This window comes from Leiobunum rupestre, chromosome 8, assembly GCF_980474605.1.
Source record: "Leiobunum rupestre chromosome 8, qqLeiRupe1.1.hap1, whole genome shotgun sequence".
NCBI classification, from domain to species: Eukaryota; Metazoa; Arthropoda; class Arachnida; order Opiliones; family Sclerosomatidae; genus Leiobunum; species Leiobunum rupestre.
In genome coordinates, this window is record NC_143391.1 from 53,528,098 (window position 1) to 53,549,734 (window position 21,637).

General features: G+C 36.0%; 2 protein-coding genes across 2 annotated transcripts in view; both read left to right on the forward strand.

The window, feature by feature from the left end:
- The first annotated feature begins 4,944 nt into the window (after nucleotides 1-4,944).
- LOC149933702 (uncharacterized) lies at nucleotides 4,945-6,265 on the forward strand. The gene is made up of 3 exons (XM_090155863.1): nucleotides 4,945-5,075; nucleotides 5,154-5,434; nucleotides 6,030-6,265. The coding sequence occupies exons 1-3, from the start codon at nucleotides 4,995-4,997 to the stop codon at nucleotides 6,193-6,195; spliced, it is 528 nt and encodes a 175-aa protein (XP_090011989.1). The 5' UTR covers nucleotides 4,945-4,994; the 3' UTR covers nucleotides 6,196-6,265.
- Nucleotides 6,266-6,277: 12 nt separating this feature from the next.
- LOC149933703 (uncharacterized) overlaps nucleotides 6,278-21,637 on the forward strand; it is a 120,563-nt gene continuing 105,203 nt past the window's right edge. The window contains exon 1 of the mRNA XM_090155865.1: nucleotides 6,278-6,327. Within this exon, the coding sequence (XP_090011991.1) occupies nucleotides 6,297-6,327 (31 nt within the window). The 5' untranslated portion in view covers nucleotides 6,278-6,296. The remainder of the gene's footprint in view (nucleotides 6,328-21,637) is intronic.

Below are 21,637 nucleotides of genomic sequence, written 5' to 3' on the forward strand. Positions count from 1 at the left end.
TTTTCCTCAAGCTGCGTAGAAGCCGTATGGCTATTTGTTTATCAATTTAAAACAAATAGGGCAGATGAATTTCGGCTGCGAACAGGAATAATACCCGGAGAAGAATCTGTCATTTTAGTCCCAAATAGAGTTTGAAAAAAAAAGACCTTTGTTATAACTATTTCTGTACCTGTAAGCCCAAACAACGCAAAGCGGCAATTGTGAACTCCGTGAGAATGTCAAATTAACAGATAGTCAAAAGTGACGCTTGAGAAAGCATCGAGCATTTATGGGAAAATACCTTTCTTTAAAAGAAGAGATAAATTACTTCAAAAAGGGGCTTTCCTCCCTTTTTAATTTGCACTGATACTTTCGGTCCCCAATTTAGTATCCGGGGCTGTGATAAGTCGAGTCATCAATAAGTAAATGGCTCACAAATTGATTTTAGTTTGCGAAGACACCCCCCACAGAAGGTTGAAAAGCGGAAAGACCGAAGAGAAACACGTTGAAGTACCAAATTTGGATGAAACAATACAGTCGATTCTCAATAACCCGGATATTAATCACTATTAACTATAGTTAATGCCCTGAAAAAGATTAAAGGTAAAGAATGAAAACCAAAACGAGTGCAGAGTGACCACGGATCTTAGTTAGATGTGGAAATTAGTGTTAAGCCGTTCAAGCCAAATTAAAATCACGAGGGATGTAATTTTTCACAACGCACTCTGAAGGTAAAGCGAGCACAGTAGAACGATTTATTTGATCGTTCAATTTATCCGGGAAAAAACAATGATATACCTTGATGTGCTTCAGGATATATAGCCTAGCTGATATTGACTATAGCACGCCAGTGGCATATGATTTCCAAATTTTCCGGAAGAATTGCTTCGAGTAAATTAAGTGGAAACAGCGACAACCTCCTGTAAATAAACTTAATGATTTAATTTCTGATCCCTTTTTTTATGAAAAAAGTACAAAAATTGTGAAACGATTTGGAGATTGGCTCTTCCGAAATTGAAAAGGCTAAAAAGGTGAAAGAAATCGGACAATACTACATAATTATTTGCGCGTTGAAAGGGATACGGATGGCAATTTGACAGTTGGGTTATACCCTTAGTAAATTCAGAGCTAACCTGGCCGTTTTGTTCAGCTGAATGGCCCTTTTGAAGTAGGATTAACGGAAATAATTAATTAAAGTTTTACGAAGATGTTCTGATACTTCATGCTATGTCTTTTATTTTTAAAATTTTATAAAATCCTTGGTAGCTTTCGGACCGTGGTGCTTTTTCAGCCGCGTCTATTGAGAATTTATACGATTAACCGAAATATGTTATCCTATTACGTGGAGCAATATTAAAGAAGACAGGTAGTACGAGTGTGGACCGATGACATCAAGTCAAAGGATTTCATAAAACCAAAAATGGTTATTATACCTAAAGGAAACTTAATTTCAATCGAAGATTTTCTTGAAATGCTTAAATTCAAAGATAATTTTCGATTTCTTCAGTCCTTTGGAATAAAATAAAACCGCTTTTCTCGCTATGCCTGAAAATATATCGTGCAAAGCTTCGATTTCGTAACCTCCTTCGTTCCAATGAATTCCGCAAATAGTGCGGGAAATATACAAGTTGAGCCTCTTGTCCTTTACGCTTAGTTCGTTATAGGGAGATGGTGGCTTAATCGTAAATACATCGTTTTCACCCGTTTCCATGACGAAAAATGCCAATTGTTTAACAACGTAGGGCACGGTGCCGAGACGTTTTGCGATTCCGGTTAATAGTTGACGCTATTATTATATCAAACTTTTATCCCCAAGTCTCGGACCAATGGGAGATCTCGATTTTTGACGCGAAAAGCTATCACGTGGTTATTGTCTGCTCGCGTTTCTTCCGGTTTTAATTTAAAAAAAATACATTAGATGTAGCATTTTTATAGTTCAATCATTTTTTTTAATAAAATATTTTTTAAAATATAGTAAAGTAAATCAGGAAATAAAATAGTCCATGATTATTAGGTTAATTCATATTATAAGCAAAAATCTTCTGAAAAGATTTCTTGGTTAGAAAATGTACCATATCATTTTGTTTCTAGAGAAAAAAGTTATTCGAAAATTTTGCTAATTGAAATTTACAAGGAATCAAATTAATCAATAAAACTCCGATCTCGATTATGAAAAACAATGGTCCTGTGATCAGCTATTTGATATACGTTGCTCGTCTTCTACAGTAGGCATTTAAACAGCCTAGTCAAGGCAGAGATTTTAAAATATCATAAAAGTGTGTACAATTGACAACCATTTTTAGGGTTATACAACAAATTGGCTCGGTAAACACTTGATTCATGACCAATACATTAAATTCTCCGTTACATCTTTCATCGTAACTCCTAGTCTACCTTAAGAATGGTTTCTTCTCAGAAACTGTTCCAATCGCTGTAAATGCTGGTTGATAGATTTAGTAGCTCAGCTCACCATCTTTGATGCACTGAATCAATTTACCAGGTTTTTAGTCATAGCCCACTGTATACAATAGCAAATAACTATCTATTAAAAAACCAAGAATTATAATTTATCCGAAATAAAAACTCACATTTCAAAAACTTAAAAGAATATGACCTATTTATCTTTTTAAGTTAGTAAAAAGCGTTTACTTCTCAATTTATTTCCGGAGCTCTTTGCGTACCACCTAACAGGAAATAATCCGCAATTTTTGCGAGCTAGCGACTACCCTAAGCCACTCGCAAAACGAACACAACATTTTTCTGTTATTATTGCGATCGAGATGTCTCTGCACACCGATTTGCCGCGAAGTTTTCAGTTAATGTAGAGAGGAATCGCTTTTTGGCATCGGCTCCATAATTATTATTTGCTAATAAAAAGCTGATTTCTAGGATACACGACCTATTCAAATTAACGATGTTCAAATATATACTTTTTCATACATATTTGAATGAAGTTTAACTTCCATTTCTGGGGTATTTTCGAATTTGTTGGATTCCCAAAGCAAATTGATGACTTTGATGCCGGATCTTGGAATTATTATACTTTTTATGGGAACTTTTCTCATTCATATTCATGATGGCACAATTGTGTTTACTTCAGTCCACAACAAAAATCTTACGAAGAATCCAGACCTGTAGACTCCGTACGTCCAAATCGCCTTCCCCAAACTTATTCGATACCTTCATTACCCCGAGAGTATCGATGATTTATACCGGATCATTGTGTCAACGATGGTATTGATATCCCGTAGATTGTATATATAAAATCTTTAACCATTCTTAACGACGTCGATACCCCGCTACCTTATTCGCAGAGGCAATCTGTGAGAATTCGATACTTCGAGGTAACATTTTATTTTTCTTACTACTAATTTCTTATTTAATATAGGTTTAATAATTTATAACAGGTTAGCCATATTTTATTTAATTCTACGTTGTTTGATTAATTTTAATTTGAAATTAAAAATATTATGACTATTTTTAAAATAGCAATTCTTGCATCACTAGACAGAGGGCATCTCTGTTGCGCCGGAATAAAAGTAAACTAGGACTTCCTATGGTTGGATTGAAGTTAAGTTAATAACTCGTCCAACATCGATCGCTGTTCATTCTTTATGGACACCACACTCAAGCAAATCTTTGGACATTAATCGGCTTTGCGCCCGGAGTAGTGGCTCACTCCTGTAATCCCACGCGTCTGGGAGGCAGAGTTTGTCGTTGGCCGTGTGAGGACGACCACCAATTCCCCAACGGGCGGTTGGAATACTTCCGCCACGGGTGTCCCCACCCCTGTCTCCACGTATCCCTTCGTTGGCATGGCTGTTACACATATTTCGCCCTGATTAATCAGATGGACGAGAGGACTGAACTGTCCCACACGTTACAATCGAATAAAAAAATAAGCGGCTTTGCTCCTTCAGTTTGCCCTTTTGAACTACGCAAAATAATTATATCGTATAATTTTTTGTGACGTAGTTCCGCGCATTCAATAAGCAGCGAAAATTTAATGATTTATTTTCGTGGTATTGGCCAAAAACAAACTATTTACCTGGTCGCTAACTTGGATCGAGATATCATCTTATCCGCAGCTGACACATTTTACGAGCTGGCGTTATTCGTAGAAGTATGCGTTGTAACATTAACTGGGCCACCTTTAAATGCTCTGGTAACAAATTACCATGGGTGCGTTCAACAACCAAAATACGCTTTTTCGGAAAACCGATTACAATCGCAGCGATGATTAAGCGCCGAGCAGCGTGACGTCAAAGGTTGTTGTACGACATTTAAAAAGAATATTTTTTATCGATTCCCATCGTGACGTAAGAGGTTGTTGTACGGTTTATTTTTTCTGTTTTCGTTTGCAGCGATTGCAATCGTGACGTCCTATATTTGTACGGTTTTATTTTCGCGATTGTTATTTCAGCGATAGATTTGAAGATGGCGTAATGCACTTTCTCCGAAGAGCATGGGATCCATCTGCCGATGGCAATCCGATTGGAAGCGTGACGTCAAAACCAGAAAATGGAAAACCCCGTACAACAACTTTTTTAAAGTCCGATGCTCAGCGCTGAGGCTTTTTTTGGGTTGCGGAATGCACACAATGTAAACTTGCTTTAATAATAGATCAAATTTAAAATTTTGTTTTCCTCATCTTTCGAAGACTCACTTCTCCTACGTCAACCCGTCGTCTGCTCTTTCACCAACTATACCTAGCTCAAGGGAAGGCGACAGAATATAAAACGATACCATATAGATAAATTCTGTCGTCACAAGATGTGGAAAACAAAAAACTAACCCACTAACTTTTGGAATCGACCGCTAGAGTTTATTGAAAGCGTCACGAGTCGGAGTTCAATTTGTTATCATCGGTCAAGGGTCAAAACTACGATTTAACTGTCGGTTTATAAATAGTCACGACCAACTTGTTCTCTATTTGATATTGATTGAGCTCATTTTCTTTCTACACGTTTGTGAGAAGGCACTTGTAAAATATTGTCCGGTTTTGCTGCGTTGAGATGTTTTTTAACATATTTTTAATCTTTATCGTCGTGGTGTCATGGTTCGCTGATACGCGTTGCGATGTTTTATCTAATATGGTAATTATATCAAAATAATAATTGATTCCGGCAAATACTTGTATTATATGTGTAGTAAGTAAGTGTTATTAAATACAGGTTAATGAAACGTCAACCACGAACCAGACGGCGATCCCGACCTCAATAGCATCGCCTTCTACAACGAGCAGTTTGAGTAATAGTGACGGTGCTATACCTTCTCCTTTTGGTTTCGGGAATTTTCAACCAGTTGTCGCGAAGAAGAGTGACGATTGGATCGGCTACTTCCAGTACTTGCGCTCCAAAGACAGTGATTCTTGTCTTTCACGATTTATCTGCGAAGCTATTTCGAGGCCTTGGAATTTCGGAGATTATGGATATAAAGTTCAACGCTTCTTCTTGTGAGTAAACACGTCATTTATGTAGGTTCTTAAGGTTATCTCGCCAACCCAATTTATTTTTTAACAATCTTCGATAAGAATAATTTAATGAATTATGCTAAAACTATTTCACCTTCTTAAGAGGTCGTTCCCGAAGTGCTATAGGTGTCCAGCTGCTTATCTATCACCGACTGTTTAGAAAAGCGCTCTTTATTTAATTTAAAAATGGCATTTAGGTCTTAGAATTTTTTTAATTGGTAAAGTAACATTTTACAGAAGTACTAAGTTTACCAATAGATAAGTAAATCAAGGTAGAAATAAGATACCGTTGCCAAGAGTCTTTTATTTATAAAGCCTTTACGTAAAATTAGCAGATATTTTAAGTCAATTTTGGTCAATATTTCTCTTAAACTATAAAATGGCCACTTCGACCTTTTAAGTTTAATCTACTGGAAAAAAATATTCGTTATTTGGAGTGTCAAATTTTCGGAGACATTATTTACCTTTTATAAATATTCTTGCAGATTAAGCTGAAGTATAATAGTAATGTCTTTCTTTTAGAATAGGGTTTTTCAGCAGTGCTTATATAAACAAATTTTCTTTTGTTTGTTTCCAGTTTGTACACGCCAGATGCCACTAACATCGCGGGAAATTATTACAAGAACGTGGCTTCGATGAGTTATTTCGTTTGGAACTGCGCCACTCAGTATCCCTCGTGCCAGCTGACCGATTCCGAAATCCAAACAGTCGCTAAAGGACAACAACACAGTGGCTTCCCTTAATAATGGCTCCGGTCCTAATTAATATATTTGTAAATTTATTTTATTAATTAATATTGCAATATAGTAGAAAATAAATTTTATCTTTTAAATCTTGAAGTTCAATGCTAGTTTTTAATTTAATCTACGAGACAGGTAAGTAGTTTCTTGAAAGAACACTAAAAAACAAATTGAATAATTTTGATACTTTTTGCGCGTGGCAATTATGAACTTAAATGGCTGACAGTAGTTTAGCATCTGGGGCTGGGAAATTTAAAATTAACACATCAGTGGCTCTGGTAACGACAATTTTAACAACCACTAACCAGGAGACTACCCGAGGTAGTTTTGTTTACACTCGGGTAGACTTGCATGTAACTTGAAAACCCGCAAAGGGAAAGCTGATAGATTTTAATGGTCCCCCCACCCGCCTGTAAAAATGTTAAAAAATTTAAAGAAAATTTAAAATTCTAAAAACAAAACAATAATTAAAAAATAATTAAGAATTTCGAAATGGATAAAAATTTGATAAATTTGATCGAAGTGATCAATATGGGTGAAAATGAACGAAAATGGCTAAGGTTTAAAAAATGTAAGAGAAAATGAATAATATCTCTAAATGTGCGAATTTTTTTCATAAGTAATAAATTTGAATACATTGGACCAATTTTGATCAAAATTATTAATAATGATACATTTTTATAAAAATTTATTAAATTTGATTTACTGTGTGAAATCGGTGTAATGTCTAGAAAACATATTCGATAAAATTCGATTAATTATGATCAATTATCAACTTGATCAAATTAGAAAAAGATTATCAAAATGAACAAAAATTTAAAAATTTAGGAGAATGTACGAAGATGACTAAAATTGTCAAAATAGCTGAAAAACGTTAAAAATAAAACTACTTTTTTAAAATTTGATAAAATTTTATCAAGTTTGATCAAAAGCAGGGAGTCTGATAAAAATCATTAAATTTCTATAAAACTTAATTAGTCTTTATTAATTGTGAAATATTGGTTCATTATATCGAAAAATAATATTAATTAATATTAATGTTCCTAATTCGATATATGTTTAGTAACGTTTATCACATAATGTATTGTATCGTGAGAGCCCTACACTTGCTGTATCCCTTAATTTCAAAACTTACCTACTAATTAATCCTCTTCTGTTAAAACCAATTCGGTTAATATGGTACATAAAAATTTCACTTGCAAATAATTTTTCATTTTGGGTATAAGAAGTAGTTGAAGTTGCAACATATGAAGGAAATTCAATTTCTACTAATTCTTTAAAACATAGTGCAACATTAACCGGGTTAATTAACACTTAATTTCCATCGTGTTGTGCAAGTTGTAAAAACGAAAGTATATTGTTTGATTTGTTATAACACCGAGATCACGATGGTTTTATTTAAAAAAATCTAATTAATAAACGTTTGCGTCAAAATATGACCGATTGACATAGTAGTTTTAGTACCACAGACGAAACAAAAAATACAGTGATAATACGGAAATTAAAATATTATGAATAAACCATAAGTAACATTCCCGTATAAGTATTATTAAAGTGACATTAGCTTTATTTCCTATAAAATGGCAAATGTATTGAAATTATTATTTTTTCTTATTTCATCAAGTTCATGTAATTGACTAAAATTAATCAGAATATAATCAAATATATTATACCAATATTACAAAATTAATAAAGATTAATTTAATTTTATATAACATGTTTTATAGAAAAATCCCTGCTTTTGATCAAAGTTGATAAAATTTAATCAGTTTTATCAAATTTGAAAAAGGAACTATCTTTTTCGAGATATTTTGACAATTTTAGTTATCTTAGTAAATTTTCTCTAAAATTTTTAAAATTTTGTTCATTTTGATCATCTTTTTCTAATTTTATCAAGTTGATAATTGATCAAAATTAATCAAAAATTATCGAATATTTTTTTTAGACATTACCCCGATTTCACACAGTAAATCAAGTTTCATAATTTTGTATAAAAATTATCCTTTTTAATCAAAATTAATAATTTTGATCAAAATTGGTCAATTGTATTCAAATTTATTACTTTTGAAAGAAATTCACACATATATTTCGTCTTTTTTTGCAATTTTATTCATTTTCTCTTACATTTTTAAAACCTTAGCCATTTTCGTTCATTTTCACCCGTATTGATCACATCGATAAAAATTTATCAAATTTTGATCAATTTCGAACTTTATAATTAATTTTTTGTTTTTAGAATTGTTAATTTAAAAATAAAATAACATTTTTCCAGGGGGGGATACCTTTAAAATCTATCAGTTTCCCATGTTATTTTCCATAGGAAAAATTCCATTTTGTGTTGTACAAAACATTATTGGTTGCCATGGCAAAACGGTTGCCTATGGAGACATTTCCCTTTGGGGTTTTTCAAGTTACATGGAGGTCTACCATACACCCGAGTTTAAACAAAATCGGTGTGTTACGCCTCGGGTCGTCTCCTTGTAAGTGAAAGTGGAATAGTATCAAATCAAACTCGTCATTTAATATTCTGCTTTTAAAGTTATCTTTTAAATAAATTATTTGTTTAAAATTACGATTACACTGTATATTAAAGACGTCCTATAGAGTTTAGACAGATTTGCAATTTGCTTACAGGGAAATAACCATTTAGAGCTGAGACTTAAAAGGTTCGATATTAAATCTTTTATTTATTCTAGATGGCGCCAAATAAAACAATAGAGTACGAAGGAAATAAACATTTATTACAAAAAATCAACGTCAAGTACTATTTTGGAAAAATTATGAATAAGAACACCAAATAAAATAATTGATTGATATCAATATAATTTTTAAGGTAGGTACACCTACACAACCGAACTATAAGTTAAAGTCGTTATTATTGTGACAAATTATTGTGGACCCTTTTTTGCAATTCAGTGAAAACTAAAATTTGAAACGTAAATGTTGTTTCGTGATTGTGAATATTTTCGAGAGGTTTAAAAGTTTGTTTTCCGAATCGAAGCTTCAATAATTATCTTGAACAACAAGAGTTCTTGAAATGCCATGTCGTATATTAACGGAATCGAAAGACCCACCATAGAGGGTAGAAGGGGAGGAGTAGAAGCTTATACCTTTAGCAAGGCATTTTTGGAATTCTCGGATTTTGAATCGAAATTTTTTCCTCTTAACATCCGGTTTCCTACTATTGGTCTATTCTATAAGGAAAAAAGCCGCGGTCATATTCCGGAAGTTCCGGGGGAAATTTTAAAGCGAGAACCCTTCGGGGGAGCCTTCTACTCCTCCCCTTCTACCCTCTATGGACCCACCCTGAAAATTTACATTAAATTTTAATCAGCGACTGAGGGATTGAGAATCTTAATTTATTTTATAGGCAAGCTTAAAGAAAACGTTTAAGGCACGTTAATTAATTTATATAGTTTGCTTCATTTGAGCAGGAATAATGATAGATCGTTAATCGACGACTTTCTTGATAACTGTTATGCTAAAATAAATACGGATTCTGATAAACAGGATGTTACGGATAAGTATGATACAATTAAAGAAGCGTGTTCTATGGGTGCCAATAAGTAAAACATGTCCATTGAACATGCATCCTCTATGGGTTCGGTTCAAAGAAATAGGCTTTTAAAATTTTCTCCGAAAACGTTTCCACAGCTTTAAGACCGACGAACTTTAATCTTCCCGGAGTAAAATTATTTTCATAAAATGATAAGTTTTTTATTAGTTCGTGAGTGTACCTTAAGAAGTAAAATAAACCTGACAAAAGATACAAGCTATTTTAAATTATTGAGACTATTCCAAATAAAACAAGATGTCACGGACATTTAAATACACACTATACCCCGATTTATTAAATGTATTTTAAATTTGATTTTGAACTAATTTTCAATCATCTTGAATTGTAAGAAGAATTTTATCGAAATTGAAATTTTCAAGTTACCTGGTTTGGGAAATAAGGTAGGGAAACATGAACGCGTTAATTTAAATTAATTTTTAGACGAATCGAATTTTTCCAGTTATCTGGTTTTGGAAATAAGTTAGCGAACGCAAACGGTTTTTGGAGTTAGATGGCCCCTGTGTCAATTGGTACGAAATTCAGATATCATAATAGTGCGAATTTGCCAGAAATCATACTAACTTAAAATATAATTTTCAAACAAGTCGGTTTTTATTTAAAAAGTTATTTACATTTTTTGGAAAATCTACTTAAAATATTTAAAGGGCAAATTACTAACTTGTGAGGCTCCTAGAGACAAAATAAATTATGTGCTATTGAGAATCGGACTTTTTCTATCGATTGATTATAATGACCCTTCTAAACATTATGGTTGACCCTTTTTGTAATATTCGGTGGCGATGGACCAAACAAGAGATCAAGCCATCCATTCAATCCGACCTATCCACGTCAAAAGAAACATCTCTTCCAGATGAGCTCAAACTTTAGAATTGAAATAAGCTTTACCTCCGTCGTGCAAGAACCACGTGCGACGTCTCGTTTCTAATGGGTAAAGTATCTTGCAAAACACGTTGGTATGCCGCAACATTTCATGTGTGCTAGAAAATAAGATCTGACTAAATGATCGCCAACAATACCAGACCTCACACTTGTGGCCTAAAGGTTACTTTGGGTGTAAGTATATTCAGATTTCCAACACGAGGAAAATTGGAATACTGGGGAACAGAGGGTGTTGAATAAATGATTACGCGATATTAAACAATGTAAATTTAAAACTAATTAAACTGTTAAAATAATAATAATAAACCTAAAAATTGTATCTTAGCTAAATATCTCAAATATTGTAAACCAAACGAATTGTATTTCATTGTATATTTGTTTCTTGTATTTTTTTGTGCAACTTAATCTCTTCTTCGCGCTCTGGACAAAACCCCAAAATTTTCCACTGTTGGGAAATTCCTGGTGACGCGTGTAGGCCAGTCCGTCGATGCAACCACCTGCATTCCTTATTGGCGCCACTTTCACCTCGGGGTCCAGAGAGCGAAGAGCAGCGGAACAAAACCAACTCTCAACGAGGAAGGTGAAACATACATTTTTCATTTCAACAACAAAAAACTTTGTCTTTATAAGGACCTAAAACTTAGGTCTAGTAAGATACCCTAAAATTTATAAAGTACGTTAGTTTGTTTTCAGTCTGGGCTAATGTACTGAGCCAAAACTAGCTCTCCCAAATAAAAAAATAGGAGAACGGCAAAACCCCTTCAGTGCCTTCACACCATAGTGCCAAAACCCGGGATTTTATCCTGGCAACGAAACACGCGGTTTTTAAAACAAAAGCCCCCCAAAATCAACAAATTCCGCCACCGTCAGAAACGGTGCAGTCATCTTCGGGAACCGAGGAATCGGACGCTGAAATCGCAGCGACGAAAAGAACGGGGAACGCATCGGACAAAACTTCAGATAAATCTCCAAGAACTTCGAAATCATCTAAATCTTCGGGAACTTTGAAACAACAATTACTGGCAGCCAAAGCGGTGAGGAAAAGCACCAGAACAGCAACAACGAAGCGGATCAACGCCCTCGACAAGCTCTTGGCTGGTAAAAATTACACCATCGACGAGTTAGAAGATGAACTGGCGCTGCTACTTCAAAATTAAGAGGAGCTGGTGCAGATCGACGCTTAAGATGGAGTCGCTGATCACCGACGAAACTGAGATGGAGACGCACGTGGATGAAGCCATCGGATATCGTGAAGATATCACCTTCCTCAAGACGAAAATCAACCGCATCATCCAGAGGGAGGGATCGAAAATATCGAACTCTGCCCATTCGGCCGTCTCGCAGTCCGGCAGCCAATGTCAACAAACGGTCATCATCACCAAAGAGAGCGCGGAGGTAAAATTACCGCCGCTTCCGATCATCAAGTTCCACGGCGACTACGAAAAATGGAACATTTTCTGGGGACGTTTTAAAGCCACAGTCGGCAATAGAGTAGTGTCAGTGCTACATCACGCAACGTCACCCATGCTTTTTCCTATAGAGAAAAAAACACGCCTAAAATGGCGGCCAGGGCCAAAGCTACGAGGTGATACTACTCTATAAGGAAAATTTATCTAAGGTAGAAAAATTTTACTATTTAAGTTCGTATCAAAGGTTTAGTTATATCGGACGAATCGTACGATCAAGCCTTAGTTTTACTTAAACTTAATTACGATAAATTCCACCTCGCGGTCCATAAATATATGAAAAAGCTCGAATAAATACAGCCGGTCCGCTATTCAAACAATGTAAAAGCCCTTGGAGAATTATTAGATCCTGTAGAAATTAGTATTAGAAGCCTGAAAGCCCTAGGAGTAAATACCAAAGAAAAAGCGTCATTTGTTTGCCCCGCCCTATTGAGGTGTTTGCCAATGATATGAGAACGGGGTTTTTTGTAAAATATAAACCTTCGGGTAACGCGACCGATTGGGACGCTGAGGCGTTAGTTAGTTTTATAAGAGAACAGGCAGAGTGCCGCGAAATGGCCAACATGTTAAGCTCTAGGTCAGATTATTCGGGAAAAAGGATTCCTACCCAAACGATCGGTATTCTCAAGATAGGAGTAGAAATAAAAATAGAAATGAAAAACACTCGAATCCTTCAGCCGCCGCTCTCGCTACGGGAAGTATTTTTTGCGTTTTCTGTAATTTAGATGTCCATAAAACTATTAACTGTAAAACATTTACCTTAGCTCAAAAGAAAGCGTTAATTAGGGATAATAAGAAATGCTCTATTTGCCTTAGAACTCACGAAGAAAAAGATTGTTGGACGAAATTTCGAACCTGCAAGCGGTGTCAGAAAACCCATAACTACGCCGTGTGCGAACAAAACCCGTCGCGTTTAAAAGAAACTAGAACTAACGAAATCCCAATAACCACCGCGGTAGCGCTGGTTAAAACTATCTAGAAAATTCGGTATTATTGCAAACTGCGGTAGCTGTAGTAGAAAACTCCTATCAAACTTAAAACAAAAGAATGGCGCAAATTCTCCTAGATGGTGGGAGCCAGATTAGTTTCATAAAAGAGGAGCTTTCGAGAAATCTAGACCTGCCAGTGGTTAGGTATCAAAATTTAGTTGTTTATAGCTTTGGGAAAACCCAACCACCACAGAAAAGTAGCAGAAAAGTCAAGTTAACTCTCGTAAACAGGGAAAATCCCAATCTAACGGTCGTTGTCAAGGCAGTTGAAACTCCCTTTGTATGCCACGCCTTTTAAAATTTCAGTAACGTCAATTTAAATCATTTAATGTTACCCCAAAACTTACAACTAGCGGACGATAAAAACGCCCGTGACTACTACTGGGAAGTTATCATAAATAGAACAATGCGATTGGGACCCGCTTGAGTAGCCCAGGAAACTAATTGGGCAACTAACGAAGCGTCAGTCAATGCCGTCACGATTATATTAATAACATTGGGTCAAAAACAATTCAACGACACCCTTAAAAACGTTTGGGAGTTAGAAAGCATTGAGATAGACAGTAGCGAATTAAAAGAAACCCCACACGATAAAACCCTAGCTAGTTTTAATAAAACTATTAAACACAACGGTGAGAGGTATCGCGTCAAATTCTAATGGCTAGTTGATAGAGAGAACTTCGCCAATAATCAAGCGGTCGCTATAAAACGAATGCGAGGTTAAGTAAAAAAAATTCCAAAGAACCCTTCCTTTTACCTACAATACAAAAAAGTCATAACTGAACAATTAGAGTTAGGTATAGCCGAGGAGGTTCCGAAAAACGAATCGAGTGAGTCCAAACCAGGAACTTACTACATTCCGCACCAGGGGGTGGTCAGGATCAACTCCGCCACAAAAAAATTGAGAGTAGTGCTAGACGTCTCCTGTCACGCGAACGGCGTCCCCTCACTGAACCATTGTTTGTCTCCCGGGTACAATTTGAATCAAGACTTATTGACCCTAATCATCCGTTTTAGAAGAAATAAAATCGCGGTAGTGGCCGATATCGAAAAGGCTTTTTCGCAAGTAGCTTTAGATGACGAGGACAAGGACGCGGTTCGGTTTCTTTGGGTACGGGAAGAGCTAGATGGGCAAATTAATCCCACAGAATTTGTTCATCTACGAATGACTAGGGTGCCCTTTGGGGTTTCTGCATCCCCCTTATTGCTAGCCGGGACTATTCGATATCACGCTCAAACCACGGAGGGGTCGACGATATCTACGTAGATGACTTCTGCAGTGGAGAAAAAAACGTTGAGAAGGCTAACGACTTGTCAGTGGGCGCGGCGAACCTAATGCAAAGGGCGGGAATGAAATTTCGGAAATGGGGCACCAACTTTGAAAAACTTAGACAGCTTTGGAAGGACGATAAAAATATTAACTTTGATATGGCCGAAACGTCAGGCACCAAAATTTTAGGTTTAAAGTGGGACCCATTAATTGATGAGTTCTCATTTGACTTAACAAATCTAATTGAAATTTTAAGTACGCTTAAAGGATCTAAAAGACAGGTGTGAGTTACGTGTCACAAATTTTTGCCCCTTTAGGCTTACTAGCCCCTTTCACGATAAGAGCGAAGATGCTCCTTCAAACTCTGTGGGAGGCCAAAATATATTGGGACGCCCAACTTCCCGAAGAAAACGGCAAGGTATTCGAAACCTGGTGCTAAGAATTGGCAATTTTAAATTCGATCAAAATTAGCCGGCACTATTTTTCCTGCTCAGATGACGAAATAGAAAGCGTAGAACTTCACGCCTTTTGCGATGCTAGTTTTAAAGCCTACGCTACCGCGGTATATGTTAGGCACAAAACCAAAGAGGGTAGGGTAGGAGTTGATCTAGTAACTGCTAAAAGTAGAGTCGCACCTCTGAAAATTGAAGTATCCGACCCTGATTTAACTATCCCAAAATTAGAGCTGATGGGTTGCCTATTAGGCACTCGTCTGATAAATTACGTAACTGACACTTTTAAGGAAAAATTGGCATAGGCCTACCTATGGTCCGACTCTACGATAGCTTTAGGGTGGTTGAAGGAACCAGCGAAAAATTGACGGCCGATTGTAGCAAATCGCGCCGCTGAAATTTAGCGCTTAACCAAAATAAACAAGTTGGTAAGCCAAAATATACCTTTTCTCGGAAGCATTGTTTCAAGTGGTATTAATCTCTCGAGATAACCCTTAAAGATATATCTCCACAAGTCAAAAGTTATTTACTAAAAACGTGATCCCGGTCCAATCCCGCACGGTATACAATTTAATTATAATTTAAATAATTGAGACGAAACAACCGAGTTTAATTTATTCTGAATATTATAAATTAAGTAGTTACAACAGTGAATTAGACGTACTAAAACAATGCAAAATAATTGAATTTAACCCTATTTACAGAACAAGTTCATCAGTTAAATGTGATACGAAGCAAATTTTAATGAAATACAAATACCCTCTGTAAATATATATTTTTCTCGCTTAAGAAATAACACAAAAAACCTTCTTTAAACCACTTCACACGAAAAAATAATTAAAAGCCAACAATACCGCCCAAAAGCTCAACACAATCAAAAATTAAAATACAAAAACCCAATCGACCAAACTTTGGAGCCAAAACGACCAATAGAAAAATATATAATAAAAACCCAATCAATCAGACCAGGGCAGGGCAAAAATAATTAATAGAAAAATATATAATAACAACTATTACGACACTATAACTTTCAGGGGGGGGGGGTTAGGGGAGTCGTGGAGATTGGAAGGGATGGAAGATCAAAAAGTTCCAATTGTAACCTTGAGAATCTGACCCACGCACTAAACTCGAGGGAAATTTAAATACTTATTTCCCCGGGCCGTATGTATCGAATTTATTTGTTCGGGATCCTTAGAGTCGGTATTGTCACAGAGTAGGTAAATGACACCCATAGTAGTTATGCAAAAATGTAAGTCTTCGTTTATTATTGGTCTAGGTAACAACAGATTCAATTATGGTAATTATATAAACATTGGTAATTATTTGGAGATGATTAATGCTTAATGGCTATGGTGGGCTCTTTGGGGTGTATAATGACTATAGCAGGGGTAGCTTCGGTTGGGTAAGTAATTAAATAGATTGGCTATGGTTGGCCGAATCTTTTAAGTTAAAGTTATACAAAATACACTTCAAAATAAATAACAAAAGAATGAAACAATATAGTTTAAAAGTACTTATCGTTCTTCAAGTAACCGTCCTTAAACCCAAGGAACGAACCGCACATAATTCTCTTCACCAAGAATTATCACGAACAACCACGAATCCGACGCGAAATACCCGCACAAATACCGTGCATTTTAACCTTCACGTCGAACCGCGTCACCGGATGCTGTATACCACATCCTGATCATTAAAACCTTGAAGACACGATTGAAACTAATTTAAAGAAAAACTGACTTCTTGTCCAAAGCTGACTTGGCTTTATATACTAGATAAATAGATGACCCCTTATCTTATCGGGGTGTGTAAATAAATAAAAAAGCTACGGGGCTGCCAGAATAGGCCAGAGAAACGAAATGAAACAAAAACCAATATATGAGTGGTCCATAGATGGCTATACTGCGGAAAAAACGATAAAAAGTAGAAAAATAACAAGATGAGCACTCCCGAAAGTTAACGGGTTGTGATACAACCCAATCGATCAGGCTCAGAGCAAAAATAACGCATAGAAAAATATTAAATAATAACCCAAATTATTAGGTTTCAGAGCAAAAATAACGAATAGAAAAAATTTATAATAATATCCCAATCAATCAGACTTCAGGATCAAAATAGCTCATAGAAAAATATTATTACGCAGTCAAGTAATAAATTAATTCAAAACTAAGCAATAGAAAATCAAGAAGCGCAACACCATACCATTCACAAATATGAATTTTCGACGTTATTATAATGAAACTGGATTAACTTTAAGCCACGATGTAACCACTTGAAAGGTTCCACTAAAACTGAACGATTTCGAAAAATAAGCCTAAAAAACCAACAATACCCAAGAATAGACAAAAAAACAACGTTATCTCGATCAGTAAAGATAACATAAAACCCTTACTTTGCCCGAAACCCAGATACGTTTTATATTTTAAAACAAGATTTGACCTTTAAAATTTCATACGTAAAAAATGTAGACTTTAACAAGATTAAATCAACATAATTTCATTCGAAAAAAAAAACCAGATTAGGCCTTCATAAATTCATTCCTAAAAAAATTCAAGACTTTATTAGCTATTATGCTTACGATGAGTGTCTTATTTTCAGTGAAGCTAACTAGCTATCGGTGGTTCTGTGGTAGAGCGCTCGACTTCCAAGCCGAATGACCTGGGTTCGAAACCTGCGAGGCGCAGTTGTTTTTAATCAATAGAGAAAACGCTAAATTAGATTTCTTCAATGCAATAATTTCAATTTCAAATCTATTTCAATTAAACCAAAATTTCCGATAAAGCTGAAGGTCTAATTTTCAATGAAGCGTAAAAAGTGTCGGTGGTTCTGTGGTAGAACGTCCGCCTGTCAAGTAAGAGGTCTCGGGTTCAAACCCCGCTCGATACGATCACAAGTTGACACTAAGACAAATATCGTGAGCAAATGGTGGAAACCCTGCCAGTGGATGTTGTGAGGTTGCCATAACACTCAGCACTCGATCCGTCCCAAAAGTCAAGAATAAGGAGAAGTTGGAGAAAAAACGCGCATACATACAAAACACAAACATCACAAACACATCAAACACAACCGTCATAACACAAACTCAACATTCCCACCCAACACATAGACATTTCAAAAAATATACAATTAAACTGAGTTAAAACTGCGTTAACGAAAAGCAACAACCCAACCCAACCGCAAATATACCCGTTAATGTCACACGGTGGTTTTGCCAATTTTTCGACTTCGATCCCTAATTCCAAGCAATTGCGAACGCGGATTTCGAGATAATGCGTACGCAATGATTACACTTTGTTACACAAATGCGAACGCGTTCGCAGGCCTGACAGACAGACAGACACGGTGATTGTATAACCCCTCCTAGTCCTACGTATAAAAACTCGCATTTTTAGACTAGCAAATAGAGCTAAAAAATTACCCTACGAAAACGGACCTATAAGCTGAAGAGTTCGGGGAAGAATTAAATGCGTTGCGAGAGGGGAAAGAAATAAAAACAAACTTGAAAATTGCCACGTTAAACCCCATTCTAAACGCCTAAGGCTTAATTTGTGTCGGGGGACGAATACAAGAATCTGATTTTACGTATAAAGAACAACACCCCATAATCTTAACAAAAAATCAAAGATTAGCAAAATTATTAACCGTGCGCGGTCATAAACAGGTTGATCACGGAGGTATAAATGATACCTTAGTTCAATTAAGAGAGAGGTATTGGGTGCCCGCAGCCAGGCAACTCGCTCGCACCGTCGTAAAAGCCTGCGTAATCTGCAAACGACAAAAAGCCAAGACGGGCGATATGCCGACTGCGCCCCTTCCCAAAGATCGAATCAAACAGTCGGAACCCTTTTCCGTAGTAGGAATAGATTTTGCCGGCCCTCTGCTGGTAAAAGGTCATTCAAAATCGAACAAAGCGTACATATGTTTAACGACTCGCGCCGTAACTAGGGCTATACACCTAGAATTAATACCAAATTTAAGAACGGAAGAGTTCCTTTTAGCCTTTAGAACGATAGTAGCTAGGCGCGGAGTTCCAGAAACCGTTTGGACAGTTAACGAGCGCGCATTTAAAAGGGCTGAGAAAGATTTAAAACAAATCTGGCAAAACCTCAATGAGGAGCGAATTAAAGAGTTCTTCGGCGGAACTCGGGGGATTAAATGGAAGTATATTATCGAAAGATCAGCCTGGTACGGAGGTTGGTGGGAGGTTCTGGTCAAATCTACGAAAAATTGTTTAAAAAAGAATTTGAGTATGGCGTCGCTAATGTTTATGGAATTATTGACAACTTTGACCGAAGCCGAGGCTATCATAAACTCAAGGCCAATTACTTATTGTTACAATGACGCGAATGAACCGACTCCACTTTCCACGGCTGAATTCTTCACTGGTCGACGGTTAACCAGTCTTCCCCCACTTAGGTTTAATAAAAACGAAATCAAACACGCACCAATGTCGCGACGCGAACTATGTAAACGGTTGAAACATCGCGAACAAGTGTTAAATAGATTTTGGAATCGATGGTGTGGGGACTACATCAAAGAACTCAGATCGGCCCATCACTCAAAAACTGTGAAAAACGCGACCGTTCTTAAAATCGGTGACGTTGTTTTAATACAAGAGGACAGGCTTCCCCGTCACATGTGGAAACTCGCTTTAATCACCGATATCATTATCGGAGCTCGCGATCCAAAAATTCTATCTTATGTGGTTCGAACCACAAACGGAGCCAGCATAAAGCGCTCGATACAGCGCTTGTGCAATTTATAAATTAGTGACGCGCAATAACTGTGGTAATACTTTACAGTATTACGGCGGGAGTGTTGAATAAATGATTACGCGATATTAAACATGGTAAATTTAAAACTAATTCAACTGTTAAAATAATAATAATAAACCTAAAAATTGTATCTTAGCTAAATATCTCAAATATTGTAAACCAAACGAATTGTGTTTCATAGTTTATTTGTTTCTTGTATTTCTTTGTGCAACTTAATCTCTTCTTTGCGCTCTGGACCAAACCCCAAAATTTTCCACTGCTGGGAAAATCCTAGTGACGCGCGTAGGCCAGTCCGTCGATGCAACCACCTGCATTCCTTATTGGCGCCACTTACACCTCGGGGTCCAGAGAGCGAAGAGCAGCGGAACAAAACCAACTCTCAACGAGGAAGGTGAAAAATATATCTTTCTTTTCAACAACAAAAAACTTTGTCTTTATTAGGACCTAAAACTTAGGTCTAGTAAGATACCCTAAAATTTATAAAGTACGTTAGTTTGTTTTCAGTCCGGCCTCCGGGCTAATGTATATACTGAACCAAATCAAGCTATCCCAAATCAAAAAATAGGAGAAGGGCAAAACCCCTTCACTTCAGAGGGCGAACGCCTACTCTGTTAACCAACCAAAATTCATGTAAAAACACATGTAAAACTCACCTTAACATTGTGTGATTAACATCTAATTGCCACCCAACTTACCTGGTAGCTTTACGTAAAAAATACTATTTCTTACGCTCTTTCCTGGTGGCACTTGTCCGGTATCTTTTAGGGGTCTATTTACATCCTCCAGTCTTCGAGGAATGTGTTCCGGGTATAAAATTCGAGTTTTTAAAACATTTTCTTGTGCCCAATTGTCGGAGCTTGGAGCTTAAAGTTTGGATAATGATTAGCATTTATGATTACAAAATTTAATTTTAACTTTATTTGTAACCATATCAATACTTTAAAATAGCTTGTATCCCGGAATTAACTTATTTCAAAAAACACACTTTTAAACTTTTGACACTTGTTTAAGAATTTAATCGATTCACTGATACAAAAAATTATCTTTTATGAAAATAATTTTCATTGTGTAGGGGTTTTCGTGTAGTTTTTGGAAGCCCATATCTCTGAAAAAAGCACTTTAGAACCCATGTTATTAGAAATTTTTACTAATTGGTACCCATAGAACACGCACCTGAATTTTGAAATACTTATTTGTTTTATCTTGTATTTATCATAAAATGTTTTTTGAGTTTTCTTTACCAAACTGGCAGAACGTTGTTGGACACGTTTTCAGTCTCAGATCTTTTGTAATCTGTACTTTGGTTAAGGAAACAAATGACGAAGCAAGCGATTTAGTTATCAGGCGTGATCTTTAATGCCCAACTGGGAACGGAGTTGAAAATTGAAATATTTTTGTCAATTACAAATTTAACATTTCTGTTTCCAGGTTTAACCGAAGCTAAAAGTATCTAGGACTATTTGCGAGAAAAATTCATATGGTAAGATTGGAATTCCTAGTGGTATCTACGATTTCCTCGTTTAAAACATTTAAAAGAAAACAGAAAAGATATATTACCATATTACAATGCACCCTCAAACCTAGGAACAACAAACACAAAGAGAACGCAGCTAGCGAGCCTTTACGATGAACTTTTTACTGGTGGGGGGGAAGACAATTTCCGAATTTTCCCCTTGGCGTCTAGCCAATGAAAAACGTACACAAGAAAATCCACGACTTTTGACGGGTTGCGTTCTTCTTGTGTAGGGTGTTGTGTTTGTTGCTCCTAGCTCAAACAGTGCTGAATATTATACTACTCGGGCTTCCATCTTGTTGAAATATATTTTGCAAAATCATTTGTAATTTGTAAAGTATTGGTTTTTCCGGGTTTTTTAATACAAAGCTATCGATTAGGTGTTACAGATGAATTCATCAATTTTATTTTTTTATTGAAAATGGAAATTGAACTAGAATATCGGAATATGGAAGGGCGATATTTAAATAAACATTATTAAAAACAGTACATTTATTTACTATGTATCAAAAGGAACGCATCGTGTA

Bases quoted from the DNA above. Each gene is read 5' to 3' on its own strand.
- LOC149933702 (XM_090155863.1), top strand. From the start codon at position 4,995: ATGTTTTTTAACATATTTTTAATCTTTATCGTCGTGGTGTCATGGTTC. The intron at 5,076-5,153 runs GTAATTATATCA...TATTAAATACAG, and splicing joins GCGATGTTTTATCTAATATG to GTTAATGAAACGTCAACCAC. The intron at 5,435-6,029 runs GTGAGTAAACAC...GTTTGTTTCCAG, and splicing joins AAAGTTCAACGCTTCTTCTT to TTTGTACACGCCAGATGCCA.